This window comes from Schistocerca gregaria, chromosome 5 (assembly GCF_023897955.1).
Source record: "Schistocerca gregaria isolate iqSchGreg1 chromosome 5, iqSchGreg1.2, whole genome shotgun sequence".
Taxonomy (NCBI): Eukaryota; Metazoa; Arthropoda; class Insecta; order Orthoptera; family Acrididae; genus Schistocerca; species Schistocerca gregaria.
The window spans coordinates 379,935,065-379,960,491 of NC_064924.1; the positions used below are offsets into that span (position 1 = coordinate 379,935,065).

The 25,427-nt window shown below is 38.5% G+C and overlaps 1 protein-coding gene across 5 annotated transcripts in view; it reads right to left on the bottom strand.

Annotated features, from left to right (window-relative positions):
• Positions 1 to 6,967: 6,967 nt before the first annotated feature.
• Positions 6,968 to 25,427, bottom strand: part of LOC126271903 (cytochrome P450 6k1-like) — a 73,381-nt gene continuing 54,921 nt past the window's right edge. For all 5 annotated transcript variants that reach the window (XM_049974293.1, XM_049974291.1, XM_049974292.1 and 2 more), the window contains exons 4-5: positions 21,087 to 21,338; positions 6,968 to 10,481 (exon numbers count right to left, since the gene is read on the bottom strand). In XM_049974293.1, coding sequence (XP_049830250.1) covers positions 10,303 to 10,481; positions 21,087 to 21,338 — 431 coding nt within the window. In that variant the 3' untranslated portion in view covers positions 6,968 to 10,302. The remainder of the gene's footprint in view (positions 10,482 to 21,086; positions 21,339 to 25,427) is intronic.

Here is a 25,427-nt window from a genome sequence, read left to right on the forward strand (position 1 = left end):
CGCTCAACGGCTCAGCATTAGACGCGCTTGATAGCTTTAAATCCACATTTTCAGCACTCCTGGATCATCTTTTTTGATATTTGCTTTGTCTTTCTCTTCATTAACCGTAACATCTGCATCTGCTACCGTACATGAAAATGTTCTCTGCCTGACCTACTAAATCGTCAATTTTTTCGTTACTATCCACAGGCTTCTTTTTGGTACCTTCTTTATAACCAACTAATTCTTGAAGTTTATCTCTCTGATCGTTCCCATTTCTCTCTCTATTCTCTTTGCACCAGGACGTACATATTTGCTCTTCTACTCTCTGCATGTAGTATTGTCTCTCGCTCATAGTTCTCTCCATACCTTGTTTCGTCCGCCAGTGGCTTTGTCTCCTGATAGCCTGGATGAAATTCTGCTCTCATATTCTTGTTGTACGCCCTATGACCTCGCAAACTCCTACCTCTTGCGTAGCCAAACCTGATTTATCTGGTCCACTATGCTTCACTTCGAGCTGGCTACTGTTTCCACGCCACTTACACACTGGCCGTTTACCAACGAATTCGTGATTTCGGTAGTATGGAACTCCGTTGTTCCTATTACAAACGTGAACTTCCCGCTACGCTGGGAACTGCAAAACACAGAGTCTCAACGGCTGCTCTAAAATGTGGCTACAAAGACGGTTAGCTTCTGCCCATATTTCCATCCGTGAAATGAACAAATAAATTTCACTGTTCCTGGTACTCTGCCGAAACCTTGAAATTTCATTGGGGCAGTGGTCGTATTCTCATCAGATCTTGGCTGGAGATTGATCGGCACTCAGAATCAATACCGTCATTGATGGATGACTTGCAGCTTTTCCAGAACCTGAGGGAGAAGTTAGAATTTCTGTTTAGACAAACTCAGCCTCCTGCCTCCTCGGCCGACGGTCTTCCTTGTATCCTTGCCGGCCGTACACGCGTAGCTGTGTCCAGTACCCTATTAACTGCTGGCGCGAATGCAGCGTAGTATTGGAAGTTTGTTTGGTGAGATCCAACCAGCCATCCTTTTCCGTTGAATAGCTCACAGGGCGCGGTATTTGTTAACTTTCCGGATTTAGTGGTTTCAGTAATCGATGACCACGCTTAGTTCTTTGATTTGCAGGATGCACTTTGCATCTGTGAATGATGTTTGTTCTTTCAAGTTCACTTTTCACCAGCGCTTTCTGATTTTCTCTTCACTTGACCATTGACAATATTCATTACGCGATCCTAAAGCAGGTACCAAGATCGAAATTAAACATAACAGTTCTCTACCTTGGCATTCATTGCTTTTTGGTTGGAGGTATTCTCACTTGAACGCTCATGAAGGGAAATCGATAGCATCTTTATAAGCGTGCAGTTTCATGTAATAGTTAGATACCTACTTTAACTAAAACGTGCTGTCATGTGGTGACTGACTTTCATGCATAACTATCAACGTTTAAATGTGGGCTTACCTCTGTTAAATTCAGACTTGATAACACATTATCCGTTGCGCAACTTGTTTCACTACCTTCCAAAAGAAAATTAGCGTCGTTGCCTAAGGAGTTTCACTTCGCTTTCTAGTCACATACAAAACACAATCCTGAATATTGAATATACACTGTCCAAATGCGGATGAGACCACAAAAGTCTTAACGGCAGAGTCTGTAACTGCCTACTGCCTTCTGGAGCCTAACATAAATTTGACGGTAGCATCTACAACAGACGCAGATATCAGAGACTACAAGATAACAACGGGAGATGTGAAGTTATGTCCGTCTGAAGCGATAGCACAAGTAAGATCTGACACCGAACAACTAGAACAGAGGAGAAATAAAAACGCAGGAGAAAGTACTTGTCCAAAAATGTGGAACTGAAAAACTAGAGCGTAAACAAAGAGGAAAGTTGTACTGGAGCTGGGGACAACGTCTGAATATATATTACTTAAAATGGCAAGAATTACAGAGTATGTAAACGATATGGACTTCAGAATGAAATTTCACTCTGCATCTGAGTGTAGGCAGACATAAAACTACATAGCAGATTAAATCTTGTGCCAAAAACCTCTGTTCCTTGCTTCGCCTTTGCCCTCGAAAGACAAAGGCCACAGTCCAACAAACAGTTATAGTCTGTTGTAAGGAAGAAAGGCTACTGACTTGTCTAGAATAAATAGAACAGTATGGAAGATAGCGAGTAGGACGAGAAAAAGACACACAAATTAATTTGCCAGAGAAAACTACGTGATCAGCATGGAAGGTCAACACTGAGGCGGACAAGATGAGGAGAGAGGACACTGAAGTTCTAAGAAGAACAGTCCCTCCTTGAAGGAGCCACCTGTGATCCTACAGAAGACGAAACCAAGGAGCAGTAAGTAGAAGAAAAAAGAAGATGATGAAGAATAACATCTGCGTACAAAAATCGCACAAATGTTTCCAAAGGCCACTACCTGATGAAAAACGGTAGCATACGAACACTCTAAATTGAAGCAATACACTGAAACATGAATATTCCAGGCTTGAGCCTCTCTTGAATCTTCAAGTTCAACAGAATGACAGAATAACGTTAAAGGAGCAAAACTGTATCACATCATACCCTCATAGCACAAAATTCTGCTTGGTTAATACTTATGGAATAAACTTTCAGTAAATGCTAAAATGCTAGTTACAAGCTGAAGCTACATGTAAGTCTGCCTCATGGCCAGGAAAATTACAAACATCTGACAGTAAATATTAAAAAAATAATAGAAAATATTACTAGTCTCATTGATGATACTCAGAAAATGTGTGTGAAACGTACAAAAATATAATTAAAATACAATTTGCACATCAGAATTCACATTATACAAATGAATATAACTCCAAAATCGTATTCGTTTCCTATACATCACCTTAATGCTGCTGTAAATGATATAAATTTAATGAACTTATGAATGTATTTTTTTCTGCTCAATAATGTTTCGGCAAAATTGTGCAATAATTTGTCCCTGAAAATTCAGTACAGATTTTCTCATAACTTCTCTTGGTGAGCAGTGCATGCCAAAACGTTATATAAGGTGCAGTAAAACAGCGTTACATTGCAGCTCACACTGCAGTCTGTAGGACTTTAAAAAAGTGTGGTGTATAGTTACAAATAAAACATTCTTTTTAGCTTGAAGTACCTGGAATAAAAATAAAAAAGAAGAAATGAATGTTACATCAATAGCACTTTGAAATAACCTTAAAGCCTCTTTTATTTTGCTTTCATTGATAGTTTTTGCGTGCATTGAGATGCACCGGTCGTCAGCGTTGTGCCCTTTTTTCCTTCATCTTATTATTACACTGTGAGCTTGGCTAACGCCCATAACTGAAAAGAAAATACAAGAAGATACGCTAGTTCCTTAATATAGCTGTGTCTGCTGCCTGACAGCAGTACAAGCATTTTCTGCAAGTGGAACGCTAACTGAAATAAAACGTTAATTAGGAGAATTATGCTGCCTTTAACGAGTTAAATGAGATGCACCGAACGTGTTATAGCTGACTCACGGAAATAATGACAACGCACTGAACAAGACAGCCGTAACCTTGGTTAAAGTTTCTTTTCAAATACGTTACGAAATCAGCCTCCCTCACATATTTTTTCGTGTCACATGTTTTTCAGTATTTGCGATAAGTATGCCAGATCTCGACTGATATTCATGGTGTAGCCGGTAAATGTAAATATATCTGACAGACACACGAAGAAAAATGTTCGTCGTTGAGAACTGAAACAAATTTACACAAATATTGTTATTGTCATCCAGTATGCTTTCTGAGGCTCTCACGTTGTTTTCTAAGACATAACTGCTGCAAATGTAGCCAAATTTTCCGCTCCCGAACGAACGTCGCAAATGGACGCGTAAATGCTAGCCAGGGAGAACGAGTAGCGAGGCCACCGGAAAGGCTACAGCGGTTTAAAAGTTCGTCCTTGTAAAACTTGTCACGCACGTTGCAGAAATGACGTTCGTGACAAACTTAATCTACTCCTCACAATGGAGCACAGCTGGCAACAAGACTCCCAATATACTCACTATGTCAGCGTCGTCTTTTAAAGCAGGAAAATTAGTGAATGAAAAATAAACTTCTAGTTTTGTACGTTGTTTATGGGCTCTGAATGTGGTGAATTCATCTTACCAGTGTTTGTTTTTAATGTCTTATTTAGTTGCTGCGGCGAATAGTTACTTACTCTTCTTGCCTATAGGAAACTATCGCCATTGGAGTATGGTGAGAAGTGTAGAGCGATTTGAATTAGATTTTCACTTGGTGTTGCGAACGACAACTCTCTTTAAATGTTGATAAATGCAAGATTATGACCACAATAAAGTGAAAACAAAACAATGGTATCCTACTAAGTGGTTAGAAGTGAACACCTGTAGCATGCTACACCTTACAAATATATAGGCTTACTTCTAAGAAGTGATAAATGAAATTGGAGAAAACGTGAAATATATAGTAGGGAAAGCAATTGAAAGACAGATTTGTTCGAAGAGTTAGGGGAAAGTTCAGAGCATTCGATTTTATTGCTTTTTCACGTGTTTGCAATGAACATACAAAAGAGCACAGACCGTAGTTTATAACTTTAGTAGGTGTAAACCATAGGTGAGTCTCACTAGATTCTCTGCTCAATTAATAGAACAAAAAGCCACCCCGCCCTGCAGCGTTATTATGATTTGGGTGTACAGAGGAATGTATAGTACTAGAGACCACGAATCATGGAAGCGCTGTACGCTGTTGTTCTGATGGTACCCTTAGGTTCAAGTGCTCATCACAATGAATCTGATTACAGACATAGGAACATGTAGACAAACGTACGATGGAAACCCATAACTGTAGTCCAGAGGTACGTACATGCAGGCTTTGCAAGTCTTTAGTATAGGGTGTTAGTTGAGGATAACGGTCAATCCCACAGTTCTTGCTGTAGGCTTGTTCATCCGAATCTACTGGCTGGAATTCTCCTCGATACGCAACCCTTCTCGGTCTGGAACTCTCCTCTGTGTGTAAACATATTACCTGACGTTTGAGAGCTGTATATACGGTATCTAGGAGAGTTTGCCTACAGTTGGCATGTCACTAGGTCGCTTTCTACCTCCACTAAGTAATCAGTGAGAGTGAAATCAGCGGTTTCCCTTTGCGGTGATCTAAGGAACCTGGAACTAACTAACTCTGGATTCCAATTGTACCTTACGATGAGCTAATCATTTCCTTGTCTTCTTTTACTCACTTCTTGTTGCTACGATGATCAAATGCACATGAAGTGTAGCTTACGTGTTGACTTACCAAATAATTATTGAATCAAATAACAGTCATGACAGTTTTACTGCTACAAAGGTAATACAAAAAGAAGTCAGATCAGAGAGGTCTCAGATACGATTTTTTTTTCTAAACACTTTGAGAACTTGACTACGGCAATAATATCGGAGGATACCACAAGGAGAACAAAGAACCCATTGTGGAGACTTTGCTAATTATGAGTAGCATTTTTTCTTTTATCTTTTTAAACAGTTGCAATGCAGGGATATTATACATATCTTGGCCAGTCTAAGCGTTTGTAAAACAGTAAAATGTTAAACTGCAGTATACACAATTTTAATGTTGTTATTAACATGTTTGTTTTTGAATACAATAATTCAGTTTCATGTAGTTTTTGTAATAACTATATTAAATGGAACTCTACACAAGCAGTTAAGGGAACAAAAGAAAAATTCGGAGTAGGTATTAAAATACATGAAGAAGAAATAAAAACGTTGAGGTTCGCCAACGACATTGTAATTCTGTCAGAGAAAGCAAAGGACTTCGAAGAGCAGTTGAATGGAATGGACAGTGTCTTCAAAGGAGGATATAAGATGAAAATCAATAAAAGCAAAACGAGGATAATGGAATATAGTCGAATTATGTCAGGTGATGCTGAGGGAATTATATTAGGAAATGAGACACTTAAAGTAGTAAAGGAGTTTTGCTATTTGGGGAGCAAAATAACTGATGATGGTCGAAGTAGAAAGGATATAAAATGTAGATTGGCAATGGCAAGGAAAGCGTTTCTGAAGAAGAGAAATTTGTTAACATCGAGTATTGATATAAGTGTCAGGAAGTCGTTTCTGAAAGTATTTGTATGGAGTGTAGCCGTGTATTGGAAGTGAAACATGGACGATAAATAGTTTGGACAGGAAGAGTATAGAAGCTTTCGAAATGTGGTGCTACAGAAGAATGCTAAAGATGAGATGGGTAGGTCACATAACTAATGAGGAGGTACTGAATAGAATTGGGGAGAAGAGGAGTTTGTAGCACAACTTGACGAGAAGAAGGGACCGGTTGGTAGGACATGTTCTGAGGCATCAAGGGATCACCAATTTAGTACTGTAGGGATGCGTGGAGGGTAAAAATCGTAGAGAGAGACCAAGAGATGAATACACTAAGCAGACTCAGAAGGATGTAGGTTGCAGTAGGTACTGGGAGATGAAGAAATTTGCACAGGATAGGGTAGCATGGAGAGCTGCATCAAACCAGTCTCAGGACTGAAGACTATAACAACAACAACAACTACACAAGAGGGAGAGAGAGTGATACATTGATAGTGGTTACCTTAATTTCAACTGAGTTTATAAAGAATGTGTCTGTCTAATAAATTTAGTTCTGTAGTCACTAAATGGAATATCTAAGTTCTCTTTGTTAGCCACATCATTTCCCTACCACTACTGGAAACTCAAGTAAATTGGATCAAAATTTGAAGTTTTATTAATAACTGAGACTTGAATGATTAATGAGAATCTGAAATAAATTGGCTGGTATCGTACATTTATGATATTTCAGATGCGACTGGCATAATACTTTAGCAGGACACCATTACCAACATACAAATTTTAAAATTGTGAACCACTTACCTCACTACTTCGGGGAAAGTAGATGATCTAAATATTTTCGTATTTAAACCACTTCACCCAGTTCAAGATGGAAAGTGAATCACTGTAAGAATTTAAAAAAATAATGGTATATATTTAAACGAAAAATACCTTCAACATTGCAATTACAATTGAAAATACAGTTAAATAACAAATAAATTTAAGAACTTGAACTGAAAACCAATAACAATCATATATGTTATTTCTCAAGTCAACATTTCTTTTTCTCAACACAGTAATTGTACAGGAATGAATGACATATCTTTATAAAGGTTTTTTAACCGGCTTGTGACACCTCATACCGATTTTTCGAAAAACTTCAAGTTTGTGGAAAATTTTAACATAAAAGAGACTTTTAACTTTCATAGGCAGAAGAGACATCATGGATGCCAAGCTTCATACCTACAGTATTACGGAGTTAGCTTATTAATCATTGATAACAGACAATCTTTTCCTGTTATCTTATTCCAAATACCATTTCATTTGTTTGAAAGTACTCATTGACTGGGATAATTGGTTAACAGAATTCCCACAGATAATAACTGTCACCACCACGATAGTTCGTTATCTCTACCAGTTGTACAGGTTGACTTTCCTAAACGACTGTACTTCCAGAAATGACACATTCATCATCGTCGTCTTGAATTGTGATTTATGGCCTAACGTTCTTATTGTAGTGAAAATGTTTGTTGAGTTAAAGTTATATATTAAGCAGCCCTACTGACAGACTCTGATCTCTGCCTGTCGTAAAACCCAGAACAAACATTCCGAAGGGAAAACTTGTTTTTGGTCACATGGAGATGTATATACCGGGACGTATCATAAATGCATGATTTTTCTTTCACACCATTCGGTTCACTATTAAAGATGTTTTCTCTTCATTCACTCAACTACCCTTATCCCAACGACTACACTTATTCCAAATACTGTTATTATTTGAAACCATAAAAATGCAAAAGTTTCCCATGGATTTCCTGGTAATGTTATTGTGTCATGTATGTCAACTATATCAACTGCACATTGTTCACATTAATATCTGCGACATTATATCACCTCCTCCCCAAATCTTTCACCGTTGTCTTACAGATATGTGTAATATGGAAACTGTTTGAATGTCAACAGCATCAATACATACGAAATGTATCCACAACTTGCCACCTTTTTCCTTAAAAACTGATTACAGCACTGTCCTTATCTGCCTACGTGGCATCTATTTATATTGTCAAGATTGAATGAAACGAGAAAATGGTGCCCCTTGTCGTAGTGAACTTCAGAGGCTTTTCGTAATTTCAGTGATCTTAACTCTTCTCGTTAAGTCACGCAAATAACCTTCATTGTTATCTATTTTTTTCTCTTCTGCAAGCTTTATCTATTTTCAGGACCTGATCCACTTTACTCCCAAAATTACAAAAATGTCATATTTGGCAGAAAAACGAAAAGAAAAACTACGGTAAAAAAGTGTGTTTCACTTCCATTGCATTTACTGTATTTCTTTGATACACTTCAGCTGAAAAATAGATGTAGCTTCGCACATGTGGGCGCTGCAACAATTTGCTTACATTGAAATCACTAAGCCTTAAAGACACCCTAAATGATAAATTCTGATCGCTGCCATAGTTTTAATTTCTCGTGTTGCTTATGACACAGATTGCAAACGTACAGGTCACAGCTTTCTAAATGTGTGTCAGGTTTTTTTTCTCTCTCCTGTCACCCAGACGGTAGTAATTAAGTATAATAATGCGTCTTTAATCCGCTTTACCCAATTCCATGCGCTATACACAATTTTATCCGGTACCGTTACCCGACTTTGTGTCTTTTTGCTTTCGTTTGCCATCATATGTACCTTAAATGTCTTTTAGGAGATACGCTCCGGGAAATTACATATTTAAATGTTGTATTTGGTAAAATTTGTGTCGGTAGTGATGTCGGCCATTAGCTTTCTGGCTCTAATCAGTCAGAATATAGAATAAAGTAGGTTTTTTCTGATTGAATGCAAGGTCTAAATGTAGCTGGAATTTTAAATCTGACAGATGAACAGTGACAGAAAGCCTTGTGCAAATCGTCATATTACAATATTCTTAAGTCATAAGTGATCTTACTTAAGTTTGCAACTGTCTATGGGCAATAGAACGATTTGTTTCGCTTACTTTTACAAAAGCATTCATGAGAGTTTTGTAATTTAGGGGTGTAGCCTCTCCCCGATGTTATTCAATCTGTATATTGAGCAGCAGTAAATGAAACAGAAGAAAAATTCGGAGTAGGTATATGGAGAAGAAAAAAAAATTTTAAGGTTCGCCGATGACATAGCAATTCTGTCAGAGACAGCAAAGGATCTGGAAGAGCAGTTGAACGAAGTGGACAGTGTCTTGAAAGGAGGATATAAGATGAACATCAACAAAAGCAAAACGAGGATAATGGAATGTAGTCGAATAAAGTCGGGTGATGCTGATGGAATTAGATTAGGAAATGAGACACTTAAAGTAGTAAATGAGATTTGCTATTTGGGGAGCAAAATACTGATGATGGTCGAAGTAGAAAGGATATAAAATGTAGACTGGCAATGGCAAGGAGAGCGTTTCTGAAGAAGAGAAATTTGTTAACATCGAGTATAGATTTAAGTGTCAGGAAGTCGTTTCTGAAAGTATTTGCATGGACTGTAGCCATGTATGGAAGTGAAACATGGACGATAAGTAATTTAGACAAGAAGAGAATATAAGCTTTTGAAATGTGGTGCTACAGGAGAATGGTGAAGAGCAGATGGGTAGGTCACATAACTAGTGAGGAGGTACTGAACAGAATTGGGGAGAAGAGGAATTTGTGGCACGACGTGACTAGAAGAAGGGGTCGGTTTTTAGGACATGTTTTGAGGCATCAAGGGATCACAAATTTAGCATTGGAGGGCAGTGTGAAGGGTAAAAATCGTAGAGGGCGACCAAGAGATGAATACACTAAGGAGATTCAGAAGGATGTAGGCTGCAGTAGTTACTGGGAGATGAAGCAGCTTGCACAGGATACAGTAGCATGGAGACCTGCATCCAACCAGTTTCAGGACTGAAGACCACAACAACAGCAGGGGTTTTGTTTACGAAATGCGAACGTGACTTTTACAGTAACTCTGGTATCAAAACGTAGTTTTTCCTCGTCTCAAGTCATTAAATGTCGCTTCATTACGTTTCTGGGTATTACTGTTTAAGCACACTCACAATCAAAATTCGGTAGTTTAATCTCACCAGAACCAGTTTCGTTACATAAGTCTCGTTTAGATAATAACTGGCGACATGCCCATGAGGTGAAACTAATAAACCAACGAATGTGTACAACGGTTCTGTCCAGCACGTTCACATCAGCGGGAAATGTCATCCTGTTGCGCAGGTCGTTTTACGAGTGTCGTCCGCGGTGGCTGGAGCTTCAGCTGGCCGGCACTTGTCGCCGCTCGACGCGCAGCTCTATCCCGCCCTCCGGCGTCAGCAGCAGGTTGTTCGGGGCCATCCGGAGCTTGGACGGCTTGTCACCAACTGGCAGGAAGCTAAACTTCGACAGCAGGTGTACCATCGCCAGCTTCACTTGCACCAATCCGAAACGCATGCCTGCAATAAAATAAGCGTAGCTTCAATACTTATAATTTCTGAATCTCAAAATTAACTTCCCTTTTCCTCAAAGTAATGCTACACAGTTGTCTCCTTCGACTAGTGGCATGCTACGACAAATTTATTTCACATTTCATTTCGTGTTCGTTTAAAAATATTTCTACTAGCAATCTAGCCAGCTGCAATCAACACCAATCATGGAGACACTAACATACGTATCTCTAAGTCTAGCGTTGATTACAAATTCGGAACATTGATAAAACTGCGAAACAAATAAATCGGAATCAGTGTTGGTGAAAATCTAATGGCGTTCATCGATTTTAACATACGATCTTCGCAAATTATGCTTTTACCAGCAATTGAAGGATTACCATATCCAGTCAATCGCCAAACCAGATTAAACAGGAAGCACGTGAAACTCCACAATACGAACCAGCACATGCGGCTCCATCAGACATAAAGAAATAGCTATAAGAGTTCTAATTCGGTACAAATCCCGAAAGAGTAAAAAGATGTGGTCGAACACCGAGAAAAACTCTCCTTCAGAAATAGCGTCAGTTAATCGAAATATTTTGTGCAATGAAACATGTCGTACTTCACTGTGTTACTGAAACTGAACTTCCAATGCAGGATAAATAAAAGTGAATTCATCAAGCCATAGTGCTATAAGAAATACAAAGCATGTGTAGAGAAAAGAACCAGTAGAATTACAAGGACAAAAAAGTAATAAATCATTGTAATACTCATGAAACCTTGAGACGCCAAATATCACTGCAAGAGCAGTATCTAGCAACAACTAAAATTTTCAATAAATGGCCATTCATTACTGAATGTGGTGAAGATAACGACGTGGACTAGGATGAATAAACGCGCGTATATGGCTATGCTCAGATAATCTTTAAAAATAACAGTGAGCCAACAGAAGATAGATGTTTGGAATGATGCAACGACAAACAAGACGCATAAATTATAATCGGGCAGTAACATGCAAAAAGAGAAGAATGAATAAAAAAACCTGCTCACTTACACACTCTGAGAATGAAAAACATTACGCAAAGAAAAGAAACACAGTACTTTGCCTGTCATCATACGGAAGGAAAGCGGAATCAGTTTTGAGGAATGTGTTTTGGTCCACCGTAAAATCTGTCCATATATCAATTATTCTTGACCAGATGCTTGTTGTTCATGACGTTATAAACGGAAAGACTATAGAATGAACGCCGAAACACTAACTTATTCAAGGTATTTCAAATCCGTCTTTGCAACTTAAGAACTGTAAAGCAACTACGGACCTTATAGCCAAAATGTCTACACAACTGAAGAACAAAATTATATCATACAAAACTGTTTCAGTGAAGAAAATCACAACACAGTTTTTAATTTATAGTAGTATGTGAACCCAGAGCTGGGAAAATAACTGAAATCGATATATATTGTTGAGACCATTGGACTTGAGGTACCTTAATGCTTCAATAGAGTAAAAGAAGATTAAAGTTTACCGTCGTGTCCACAATGAAGTCATGAGAGATGGAGCACAAGCTCCTGTTGGCGGACAATGAGTAAAAAAATGCACCGTATAATTCTCAAACGGCTATCTCGACGTTAGATTGTATATTGAATATTGGAAAGAACTTATTCCTATTCTAATAACAGTTCCTTGTTAATAAACATGTTCATTCACAAGATCCTTAAATGATGCATAGGCAGAAATATTTCTTGAAGCCTCAGAATCACTTCCGCATCGTGGCCTAAACGAAATATGTTCAGACGATTAGATTTCATGCTTCCTAGGAGATTGAACACAATTAGTTTTAGCGTACTTCGAGGTCTAGTATCGCGGTTCAAAGAGTTGTTTTTTGATACATATGAATATGATGCCGTTAGAAAGTACTGACAATTTGTAGATGAAAGTTCGTCTTCAATTTTTAGCCAATTTTAGTCAATGAATAACATCAAATATTTTTGTTTATACGAGTGAAACTTAGATAACTCCTGTGGCCACGCACACACAGGTGAAGTAATAAGGATCGAATAGACAAGGCTGTGTAAGGGGCAAGTCCAATGAAAACATGACAGACAAAAAAATGTAAGTAGCCATTTATTATTTCAAAAGTAACCACCATAACTGTTAATACAGTTAACTGACTGTGAGAAAAGACGGTCAATGCCTCCATGGAAAAACGTTTGCGTTTACCTATGAAACCATGATTGTGCTTCTCTTCGTTTGAAGCAAATCGACGGCCACGAATGTTCTTCTTCAGTGCTTCAGATATATGGAAATCACATGGACAGGTATCAGCACTGTATGGAAGATGGGTAAGGGCTTCCTAGCGAAACGTCAGCGCTGTAATCGATACAACATTGATAACATGTGGTCGGGGATTACCACACAACAGAGTGAGGACCTTCGTCAACATCACTGGGCGTTTGGACTTCAGTTTTTAGTGTCCACATGAAGATGTGGATTTCAAGTCCAAATGTCCATGAAAGTGGACGGACGGCATCATCCTGTTGGCTGCCCCCATGTTGCCAAGGTCGTTTCGACTGCGCTGCAGAAGTTTCACTGGAAAGCCCTTAATATTTGAATACAGTCCCGATCCCTCCACAAGCGATTTCTGAGGTTTTGGAGCCCAGAAGAAAGATGTTCGTGACCGGTGATTTGCTTTGGACAAAGGGGTACAATTATGGTTCCATAGTGTAACGACACTATATTCTTGAACCTTACTTAAATTAACTTAAGATGACCTGGAGTTCATTTGATGGATGAAAATAACAGTTTCCAACTTCCCAAAATTTATTGAAAACTGAGCTACATGCTCGTCACATTAACAAAACACTGACTGACATACTTCACTCATCTCTTTGACTTCCAAAACTAACTTCAAAACTGGCTGACTGGCAGCATCGCTGCTTTGCTTTATATAGAATTTTAACAATATATTACAAAATATTCAATTATTAAATTTGTACAATTTCAATTTTACAATTAAAATTTTCAAAATATAAAGATACTGATGTTACAGCTGAATAAGGTAAAAAATACAATATTAATTGATGTAATTTTTATAGTATCCTCACTAGTTTTAAATATGAAAATCTATCTGAACTTTAATTACACTAATGTCTCTTGTATTATTTTAGTTATGTGATTAATTACAACTTGGATTTGGTCACTAACATTCAGTGGTAGTACAGAACTCTCGCTTTATCCGATTACATACGTGTAAGTTACAAATAAGGTCTCAAATTCTGAAAATCGGAAGACTGTTTGAAGTGTAAACAATTGGAGAGTTGATTAGAAATATAATTACAAAGGATATTAATTAAAGAGGAGGACATAAAAATAGATAACAAATGAAAATACATCACTTGGTAATAACTTTTAAGCTGTTTCTCAAGATAAAGATGTTTTCTGCGTTTACTCGTTATTCAATTCTAATTATGGTAATTAGAGGCGCCAGCCACTTATGTCAACATTTCCATGGCCTTTTTACATTTGTTACTAAACATCTATTACTTCAACTTCTCAACTGCGTTTTTGATTTGGAACCTGTAAAAAATTTTGCTAATGACAACAATCCCCTGACAGTTATGATATTATACTTTTTGCAGAACCTTCTATATGTTTTCACAATGAATATCAAGTGTTTTAGCAAATTGGACGGAATGATATATATAAAGACACACAGACAAGGCCTTAGGAAGCACTAAATTGTCCGATAATTATCCGGATGCATATAAAAAAGGTGGTATCAGACATTTCATTACAGTTTTGGGGAAGGCAGTATCGTTATAGCAGGCAACTGCAAACATTTTTCTATGATAACATTGACAATCTTAGCTCACAGTGGGGTAAATATAGTAACATTTACGACGATTTTTGAAATACTAAACAGCTTGTTTACATATTCCATCTGTCTCGCTTCCTTCATATCTACAACCAACAGTGAACAAATTGAAGTATACTGACACATATTTTCACTCAGTCTACAGATGTGTCAACAATGAACTGATAGCCCATTTCAAAACTAGAGAGGAAGCAATGACGAATTCCCAAACGTTTGCGAAGCAATAAAAGAAGATTATAAGGAACTTGACATAGATATAAAAATCCCAAGATTGGCGGGAAGCAAGACCCACAGGAGGAATGTGAATATCCAGTGCTCATAGCCCAAAGACTATTTCATAGTGCCAGTTTACACACTGTACATGATCAGGTAACTTATCACACGCTTTGAAAAAGATAAAGACGTTACCTTTACAAGGTGGAATATTCACTAACATTTAATGAAAAAGGGGAAGAAAGGAGATTTAATGAGAGACATAAAAAGTTTTAAGAAATTGACAACTTGGAACCATAAAACAGATTACAGTATGACGTCTGGACAAATAAGGAATGTATGGAAAAAGAGCTCCATGATATACTTGTTGATACTATGTTTTATCAAGCAATAAGGAGTTTGTATTCCACTAAACCATGCCTCCCAACATCTTCCACCGTAGAGCATTCCTTCAGGATATTGCGTACAGTGAGAATGTGACTGAGAAGTTCTGCTGGCAAGGACCGTCTTTCAAGCTTGTGTCTTCTTTGGTTTCAAGAACAAAGTGTTTGACTTGTTCAGCAAGAAGAATAGAAATTTACAGTTTGCTTTTCCAGATAAATATTAGTATCAGTTCCACAAACCAACCTATACCTTACACTTTGCTTTTTGTAACATTATCAAAGTAAACTCTTATGAGGTGCACATTTTTAATTCTTTCTGCTTTTTTGTTGCAAAAAAATCCACTTTTTCATAAAATAGTTAAAGTAACGTGTTTTTATTTCATACACAGCATAACTGCCGCGATCTAATATTTTACTAAATTTTCGGCCTTACCCATTGTTTTAAATCAACGCCAACTCAAAACCAATGTCTGTAATTACTATGTGTCTTAAAAATATTTGAGTTGCGTAAGTTTAGGTGGGACATCGAGAACAAATAAGAAACAGTTTAATCCCTGTAATCATTCAGTTTTATAATTATATAGGCATCAAAGTTACATAACCTCAGGTTAAAATACAGAAGAATAAGGTAGTTTATGACAGAAGATGGGCATTTCGATTCATGAACACCAACATATTTTCATCTGAGAGCGAGGCTCGTTAAGGAGATAAAATGTCTTTGCCCACAGAAAAAACTTGTTTGACTGCAGCACTCTAGGGTATAGGGATATTATATTTAATAAATAAAGCTATTACAAACCTGCACTCCTAGAAACTCCGCATCGTTGAATGAGTCTTTTGATTTCAGGCCCAGCCACAATTTGAGTAAACTCTGGACTTTACTTTTTGCTGATGTGTTAGTACGAGGCTTCTCTTTTGGTTGAAACAGAGACGTAAAAAAAATATTTTGTTTATTGCTGCTTCCGCCACCGCCACTTAAAGTATCTTTGTCATTTCAATTTTCGGCGAGCTCGTGCCTCAAAGCCTCTTGTACAACTTTTTCTATTCGTTTTCTTACTATTTCCACTCGATTGTTGTCATACATTTCCAGCCATGAGATAACTTCCATAGTTAATCCACTAACGACAAGCAGTTTGCAGTAAACAGACAAAATAAATGTCCAACATTTCTCGCTCACACTCGACTATTTACATCAACTACGTACACCCAGTCTCAGACGTACACTTACATGGCCTGTACTTGTCAGAACATGACTTCCGCGGGCGGCGTTGCGTCATTTTTGTCTTAATGGGCTGGAACCTAATTAACGGACTCAAAATAAGTTAACAGAAGTTAAAGAGTCCATTATCGTTTTTTTAAAGTTAATTTAAATGTTTACCAGTTAACCGGTCTTGTACCCAGCTATGACTATCTTCCTTTCTGCATCGAATTACATTCTCTAAAAACACTGTGAATTGCATGTCAGGGACTGCTTCTAACTGTACCATATTTTGAAGTCTCCGCGTGATACATCAGCGTATCAGCCCGGGAAGAATGATTGCATAACTATCTCTGTGCGAGCTTTAATTAGTATAAGAGGCAATACACTTTCTCTACAGCGTCTAATAACTTATTTTATTGTTCAGATGGTGTTACGAAATTTCTGGCACTTTTAAGGTCATTGCCAACTAAATTTAGTATATTTTATGCATAGTGGAAATAAACAGCTGAAGGATACTTCCTTTAAACTAGGGTTACCCAAAATGTGTTCCCCGTATCACTGGTGTTTCACGAGATCGTTTTCGACATGTTGACGATGTTAATTACTTTTTAACAATTCTATTATGATTTCTGTACTGTTAGTTATGATTTCAAATTGAAGTAATCACTGAATAAAGCAAGTTCTTATTATTGTTTAAAACATTATTAACCTCGAAAATGAACAATGTGTCCCACCAAAGTACCAGGATTCTCATAGTCTTCCGTCACAGTAAAAGTGTGAGAACTCTTGCTTTAATTCTAGCCTGCACTTAAACTTCATGGTCTGACATTACCATGCAGCCATCAGAGCCGAAGCTAATTAAGTTATTCATATCAAGGCCCAAATTTTTAACAATTTTTAAAATATATGAAGAAATTGCCTCAGTATACAGCGTAGTCAGCTCTGCAAGTCCGAAAGATATTTCTTTTTCTGTAAAGTTCAATTTCTCGTCTACATGCCGTACTGCCATCCACAGTTCATCTTTCCTACTAATGTCAGCCGTTTCATCTTCCATGATGAAAACGCTGGTGATCTTCTTACATAATCAACAAACTCGTGTTGTAACACGTTGTTGTTGTTGTGGTCTTTAGTTCTGAGACTGGTTTGATGCATCTCTCCATGCTACTCTATCCTGAGCAAGCTTCTTCATCTCCCAGTACCTACTGCAGCCTACATCCTTCTGAATCTGCTTAGTATATTTATCTCTTGGTCTCCCTCTACGATTTGTACACACCACGCTGCCCTCCAGTACCAAATTGGTGATCCCTTGATGCCTCAGAACATGTCCTACCAACCGATCTTTCTTCTAGTCAAGTTGTGCTACAAATTTCTCTTCTCCCCAATTCTATTCAATACCTCCTCATTAGTTATGTGATCTACCCATCTAATTTTCAGCATTCTTCTGTAGCACCACATTTCGAAAGCTTCTATTCTCTTCTTGTCTAAACTATTTATCGTCCATGTTTCACTTCCATACATGGCTACACTCCATACAAATACTTTCAGAAACGTCTTCCTGACACTTAAATCTATACTCGATGTTAACAAATTTCTCTTCTTCAGAAACGCTTTCCTAGCCATTGCCAGTCTACATTTTATATCCTTTCTACTTCGACCATCATCAGTATTTTGCTCCCCAAATAGCAAAACTCCTTTACTGCTTTAAGTGTCTCATTTCCTAATCTAACTCCCTCAGCATCACCGACTTAATTCGACTACATTCCATTATCCTCGTTTTGCTTTTGTTGATGTTCATCTTATATCCTCCTTTCAAGACACTGTCCATTCCGTTCAAGTGCTCTTCGAAGTCCTTTGCTCTCTCTGACAGAATTACAATGTCATCGGCGAACCTCAAAGTTTTTATTTCTTCTCCACGGATTTTAATACCCACTCCGAACTTTTCTTTTGTTTCCTTTACTGCTTGCTCAATATACAGATTGAATAACATCGGGGAGAGGCTACAACCGTGTCTCACTCCCGTCCCAACCACTGCTTCCCTTTCATGTCCCTCGACTCTTATAACTGCTATCTTGTAACACGTATATTTATTAAATTCTTTTGATGTCTTTGTGAAGTATTTTTGTTTTTACACTGCGATTTTATAAATGATACTCCAACACTTTGTCATCCAAACTTACTCTAAATAAAATTAAATCTTCATGAGTGTCTGTAATCGTGGCTAGCCTTTATAAAAAAAAAAGCAACAAATATTCCTCTTTTTACAAGTGGTTTGAAAAGAGGGCAATACTTGTATTTCCCTCCCTTCAACTTAGGCCAGATACTAGCCACGAGTACCTTTATAGCCCAGTTTTTTAAAAAGATATTTTTATAGTTTTCCTCACCAACATCCTTTATGAAATCATGAAACAAATCTCATGTTGAGAGTCGAAACTGAAATTGACAGGTTCAAATCATCCCACTCAGTACCGTCAATAGTAACGATACCAACAGACTTAGCACTAATGATGAAATAATATTGTGGCAATGAGACGCCTGATGATTGGCAGTGGAGAGATTCTACTCTACAGATAACGTGAAGTTAGAAGCTCATTTTGAAACTAAACTATAAGCTGTTGTGAGATGCACTTCTGAAGGCATTGAACCTGCAACTTTTAATTATTCATGGAAGTTCCTTTTCTGTGTAGCAGAAACACTTTTTTGTTGGGAGAAATTCTTGATATCCCTCTCTGTAATAGAAATTTAACTTCAAAATATTTAAGAACAATCCCGTTAAGAGGATGTCGAACATTGCACTCAAACGGGCTTAAGAATTTAGCGTCTTTGTTATTAGATACAATAATATGCATCATTTATAAAAACGTATGTTCATCTGGAAAGCCGTAAGTATTCTGAACCGATGCGCCAAAAGAAAAAATGGAGGAACAATACATAATAACAATTACGTTTTTGAGAGTATTTACACTTTTAACTTGTTTATTTTCTCTTATTTAAAAGTGATTTACGGTGACGACACTAAACTAAGTGAAGATCACATATAGGATACTACAGACATGTACTAAAAAGGACACGGTTTCGACATGTTAACGGTGATCATACGTGTTGTACTGCTGCGTTGCCTTGTTGGCTGGTATGGGATTGCGGAGGGTGGGTGACGAGTCAGTGACGTTGCGCTTGCACGCTCTTTCTTGCTGTTCACTGCGCCTTGCGCTGGGAGGGTAGATGACTCGTCAGTGACAAACAAGTCACAAACTTTACAAGCTGATGTTATCTGTACAGTCGTACAGCACCACTAGATGGGCTATGTCTGACTGTATAGACTAACCGTTTTGCAACCATGTACCCACACTTCAATGCCTGAGCAGCTGCCCAGGAGAAAATAAACATTAATGGATTGATTGCTCTTGCCACATGTACTGAACAGCCTATAAACATACGAGTTGTAATGGATACAATTATTAGTCTGCAAATAACGTTTATACTGATGAAATGTTGTTCAGTCCCCGACAGAAGTATCTGCACTTATAGACTACCCATTGCTCCCTGCATAAAAAGTGAAGTATGTATGTAACGGACGCTACTGGCATATAAAAAATATTTTAAATAATATTCTTGAGAGAAAAACACCCGACTACATTTATTTTTCTTCCACTTTCTGAAAGATATGAGGGGGTGGTAACTGGGGGGGGGGGCGGAGTGGGGGGGACTCCCCACACTTGCCCCAGGGTGGGCAGTCTCGACGCTATATGCAAAATATTAATTTACTCTTAGCACAAAGAAGTGATACGGAATTCCGCAAATACGCGAATGACACATATTTGTGACGAAAAGATTAGTTATCATTCAGCGAAATAAGTTACAGCCGCCGAGTATAATAGAGTGATACAAATACAAATGCTGACATACATTCACTGTGTAGAGGAACGCAAAGGACACACAGACTTGTCGGAAACATCCCAAGTAATCATTCTTCGCTTGTCCGCCCTCGGTAGCTGAATGGTGAGCGTGACAGATTGTCAATCCTTTGGACCCAGGTTCTATTCCCGGCTGGGTCGGGGAATTTTCTCCGCCCAGACTCTGGGTGTTGTGTTGTCCTCATTATCACCCTAGCATCCTTATCAACTGCAGGTCGCCAAAGTTGCGTCAAATTGAAAGACCGGCACCCGGAAAAAGGCCTGCCCGACCGGGCACCCTAGCCATACTATTAAATAAATAATCAAGTTCTTCGCTAACTACATTTGTGAATGGAGCGCGAAGGAACCCTACTACATTGTACAACGGAAAGCAGTTCCTGAGTGGCAACAGCAATTTTCCAAGCGTCAATAAAATGTTAGACTTTATTTATTGACTCACCTACAAAACTCTCTTTTTACAGATTTTGGAGAACTTTTTTTGAATCTGGTACCTTTCTAAGTAATATTATGGGAGAGATGGAAATTTAAGGACTAAATAAGCTATTCGTATCGGGTTTGCTTACCTATAGCCAGAGCGTCAAAGAGATGCATAGGCTCCTAAGGGAGGTGTTAAAAGAAAGATATTTTGCGTCGAAGAGAGCTCCTTCCTTGACATTACGATAACCCACGTTCCAGTACGAGTGAACAAACGTTTGTTTACTCCAGAGTTCCTCTCGGTTTAAAGATCATGGCGGTAACATTAGAAAAATTTTCACTTTTAAAGAAGAGTACCAGCAGTCGTTTTTACAGCATGTTATCCGTGAAAGGAGGAGTCGGTGGTAGGGGGAAGGGAGGGAGACGGCTCTAATACACTTTCCTTCCTCTAAAGGCGATGTTTCCAGGAGTCAGTGATCTACTGATCTTCAGATACATACAGATGCCGGTATAAATGATTCGAGAGTCGAGAGTTTGAATGAAAGTGTGAACTAAAGAGGGAGCATGGTGTAAAGAAGGAACTGAGCAACATAGGTAATCTGCTAGTAATAAATAATAAACGGGAAGCGACTCACCAATGCAGATACGTGGCCCCTCACCGAAGGGCAGATAGCAGAAGGGGTGCCTGGAAGCCTTCTGCTCGTCAGAGAAGTGCTCTGGGTCGAACTGGTCAGGATTTCGGAAATACTTGGGATCATGATGAAGGCCCAACACTGGAATGACGACCTTAGTTCCTTTCTCCAGAACACAGTCATAACCTGGCAGTTTGTAATCCTGCACCACCTCCCGGTTCAGAGCGGCCACCGGTGGGTATACCCGAAGAGTTTCTGGAAAGAAGCGCACATATTAAGCCACGAAACTAAAAGTACTCTACTTTATCTCACTGTCTGCTATAATACTTGTCACATCAATGTAAAATTATTTATCTTTTTAATAAATGCACTTCAACATGAGGCAAATTTGGAACAAATAGATCAAATGTTATTTTATTTGATTCTTCATAGCACGATACTGTTGAACTTATTACAAAAGGTATATTGTACTTGGGTGTTACTTCTTTGGGAAAAGAATAAGGGCAGGTAGAGTGCTTTCTATTTATTTAATCTCATAAGGTTCCACCATAACCATTTTCATACCTACTCCCTAAATAAAAGCGTAATCCATAAATAAAGCCAAGTCTGTGCTGTGTGGAGCACTGAAGAATCACAATAACAAAGTCCAGAAAGTCAATTTATAGAGCAAGGTTCGTAGTCGAATAGCAGCTGGGCCTACTTTGGTAACATCTCATGTGGCATGCTGTGCAATGCAAAACCGGCCTGCTATTGGCTGGGCCCACGTGACCTGTGGCTCACGGCTCTGGTGGTGCCTGTCTATCGCTGACTCTGTCGCCTTCGAGCCCCTATCATTATCGTCTGCTGGTGAGGATATTACAATCATGATTACTGCATATAATAAATAATTGAATTTTCTCATATATTTGCTTAAGGATTGCCATTTACAGTTTTACACCACACAAGTACTAATACATCTACTTGCTCTATCCTCTCCTTTCTCTTTCTCAGTGTTAGTGCTTTTACTGCAGTGATTATTCTGTATGGTGTTTTATGTAGTGCTCAAGCAGTTTCTGTACTCCCAGACATTTTCCATGCTGGTATATTGTGGTCTGAAAAGGCTGCTAATCCATATTCTGGATATTCTCTCTGAGCAGTATCGCGTTAATATGATCGGTGACACTATTTTGGTACGGAGGACCCCTGCTCTCCAGTGGCTCATTAGAAAGTAATTATGAGTAATTATGATTTACTTGGTTACTTATCCACAGTGGCCTTTGTATCTGAGAAAATCCTGCGATATGCAATCACCAAAACGTACACCACAAAACACAGAGTAATGCAAGAAGCTTCAAGCAGATATAGAAGTACTGTGATGTAGTTGCCACCTCTGCAGCAACAGTTCAGCTTTTGGTTGTTCTGGCACTCTTTCTCTGCTAGCGAACCGGTATCGGAGCGGCATATCGGCCAACTCTTGATCGGTAAACCTGTGTATAACTGGTGACGTACAACTAATACTGGCGGGAAAACAAATCCGAAACAGAACCGAGCAAAACTAGACACAAGTTTGAGGGCGAAGAGTGAAATGTACGATACGGTTCTCAATAGCAAGTACCGTCAGAAACTGCCTTCTGCTTTTTTTTTTTTTTTTTTTTTTTTGCAAAAACGAGATATAGAGCATACTGTAGAGAATTTCACTGCTACGCAGATATTTTCAGTGCACTGCAAAGATAAATGGTGGTAACATATCAAGTGAAAAGCAATTATTCTAATGAACTACCCAAGAACACAGGTTTTGTATACCAAAATATTAAAAAAGTATCCCTGAACAATCTCCGACATTTTTTCGATGGATTTCCGATGCACGCTGCAAAATAGTTGGAAGATTCTTAATTGAAACACAGTTCAGAAGATTGTTACAGGTCCTAATGCTTTAAGGGCGCTCATTTCAACTTTTCTGTGTAGGTTATGGATTTGTATGAATAGAGCTCGTGGGTTGCACAGCGGCTGTTGTAGTTATTTCACACGTAGAGTATGAAGAATTTAAGCATTTCCAGAACAGAACGTGCAACATGGAAAACATTTGGAATCAAATAGGCTACTGCTCTACTTCAGAAAACGCCTTACGGAATAACATCTGTATACAATGAGAAAGCAGAAAAACAGGAAAATGCCAGCAGAACTAAGCTCCGAATGTGACACTTGTTACAGACTGCAATTCACGCTTGACTTTGGGTTCTTAAAACCACTTTTAGATTATTTCTCGAATGTTACACTCTCGAACAGCACGTGAGAAAAACGAAAATCTAAATCTTTCGGTACGAGCTCTGATTTATTTTACTGCCATGGCAATTTCTCTCAATGTAAGGGGTGTAAGCAAAATATTCTGGCATTCGGAGGAGAAAGCCGCTAATTGAAATTTGGTGAAAAGATCTCGCCGCAACGAAAAACGTCATTATTGCAACGATTGCCACCATAACGCGCCTATCACATCCGTTACGCACACTCCTCTTTAGCGATTGTACGAAACGAGCTGCCCTTCTTCTAACTCCTGCTATGTTCTCCGTCAGTTATATGTCAGAGGATCTCATTCCGCGCCAAGCTTAATCTCTGTAATATCTTCAGTAAATGTATTGCATCTTCTATGTGTTGCGCCGATATAACACGGTATTTGGTTCGCCTTCCCTACAACATTTGCTATGTGGTGGTTACACTTTTGGTTGTTCGTAATTTATGTGTGGAGTTGAATCCACGATCTTTAAATTTGTGTTATTTATGGTGTAACTGAAATGTAAGGGAATGTCTCCAGGTTTCATTAGGGTCCGTTGCCACTATTAGCACCATACAGATACGTTTTCGTAAATCATCTCGGAATTAGTTTTGACTTCTGAACCTTTACTAGACAGCATAATCTGCAAACAATCTAAGGGGGCATAATCTGCAAACAACCTAAGAGGGCAGCTCAGATTATCTGCTTGATACTGGAGTTCATATAAAGAACATCAGATATGCAACATTTCCTTGGCGAATCCCAGAGGTCTCACCTCTTTCACTAAATGACTTCCCGTCAGTTACTACGAACTGATAAGGAATCATGAGTCCAGTCGCACAACTGTACAGGCCGCTTGTGAGGAACAGTGTCGTTTTCTTCGACGTATTTCATAGTTTTATAACACAGTATATATTCCAAGATCATATTGCTATATCATTGATATAGGCCTATAATTCAGCGAATTACTTCTATTTCCTCTCTTGCCTATTGTTGTGACCCGTGCAACTTCCTAGTCGTTAGATACCGATCTTTCGTCGAGCGACCGGTTCTATATGATTGCTAACAATGAATGAATTTCTTCAACATACTCCGAATGGAATCTAATTGGTATACAGTCTGGAAAGGAGACATTGCCTTTATTAACTCATTTAAGCTGCTTCGCTACTCCGAGGGTATCTATTCTGTTGCTCATGTTTACGACAATATTATGAAAAGGACAGTTGATGCCATATAGCGGAAATACTGAGTTGCAGATAGTCACAACAAAAAGACTCTTCAGAAAGTGAGCTTTCGGCCAATAAGGCCTTCGTCGGAAATAGACAGAACACACACTCAAACACAAACACACACACACACACACACACACACACAGACACATACGCACAGACACACACATTCACGCAAACGCATCTCACTCACTCATAACCACAGTCACCCTGGATTTTCCATTGTTTACACATGTGTGCAGTTGTTTTGATTCACACACACGCACACACAGACACATACGCACAGACACACACACATTCACGCAAACGCATCTCACTCACTCATGACCACAGTCACCCTGGATTTTCCATTGTTTACACATGTGTGCAGTTGTTTTGATTCACACACACGCACACACAGACACATACGCACAGACATACACACATTCACGCAAACGCATCTCACTCACTCATGACCACAGTCACCCTGGATTTTCCATTGTTTACACATGTGTGCAGTTGTTTTGATTCAAATATTTCTTTGGTGAAGGGATTCCGGGAAAGCTTTAGCAACTTCACTTCAGTGGAGCTGTCATCGGTAACATTATTACTGTTATCGCGCAGTGAAAGTATTGATTGTCTTGCAGCTCGTATACGTTACATACGACCAAACTCTCTTCGGTTTTTCTGCCCTATTTCAAGTATCTCGCATTGAATGAAGTCTGTGTTTCGAAATACTGCATTTCATTAAATATGGCATCCTTTTTTCGGCACTTCTCGATTTATCCTTGGGAGATATGTTCTGTCACTTATTAATTTATTTTACACAAAACTTTCAACTGCCGTAAACACTATTTATTTGAATTCGAGCTTCATCTGGTGGATAGT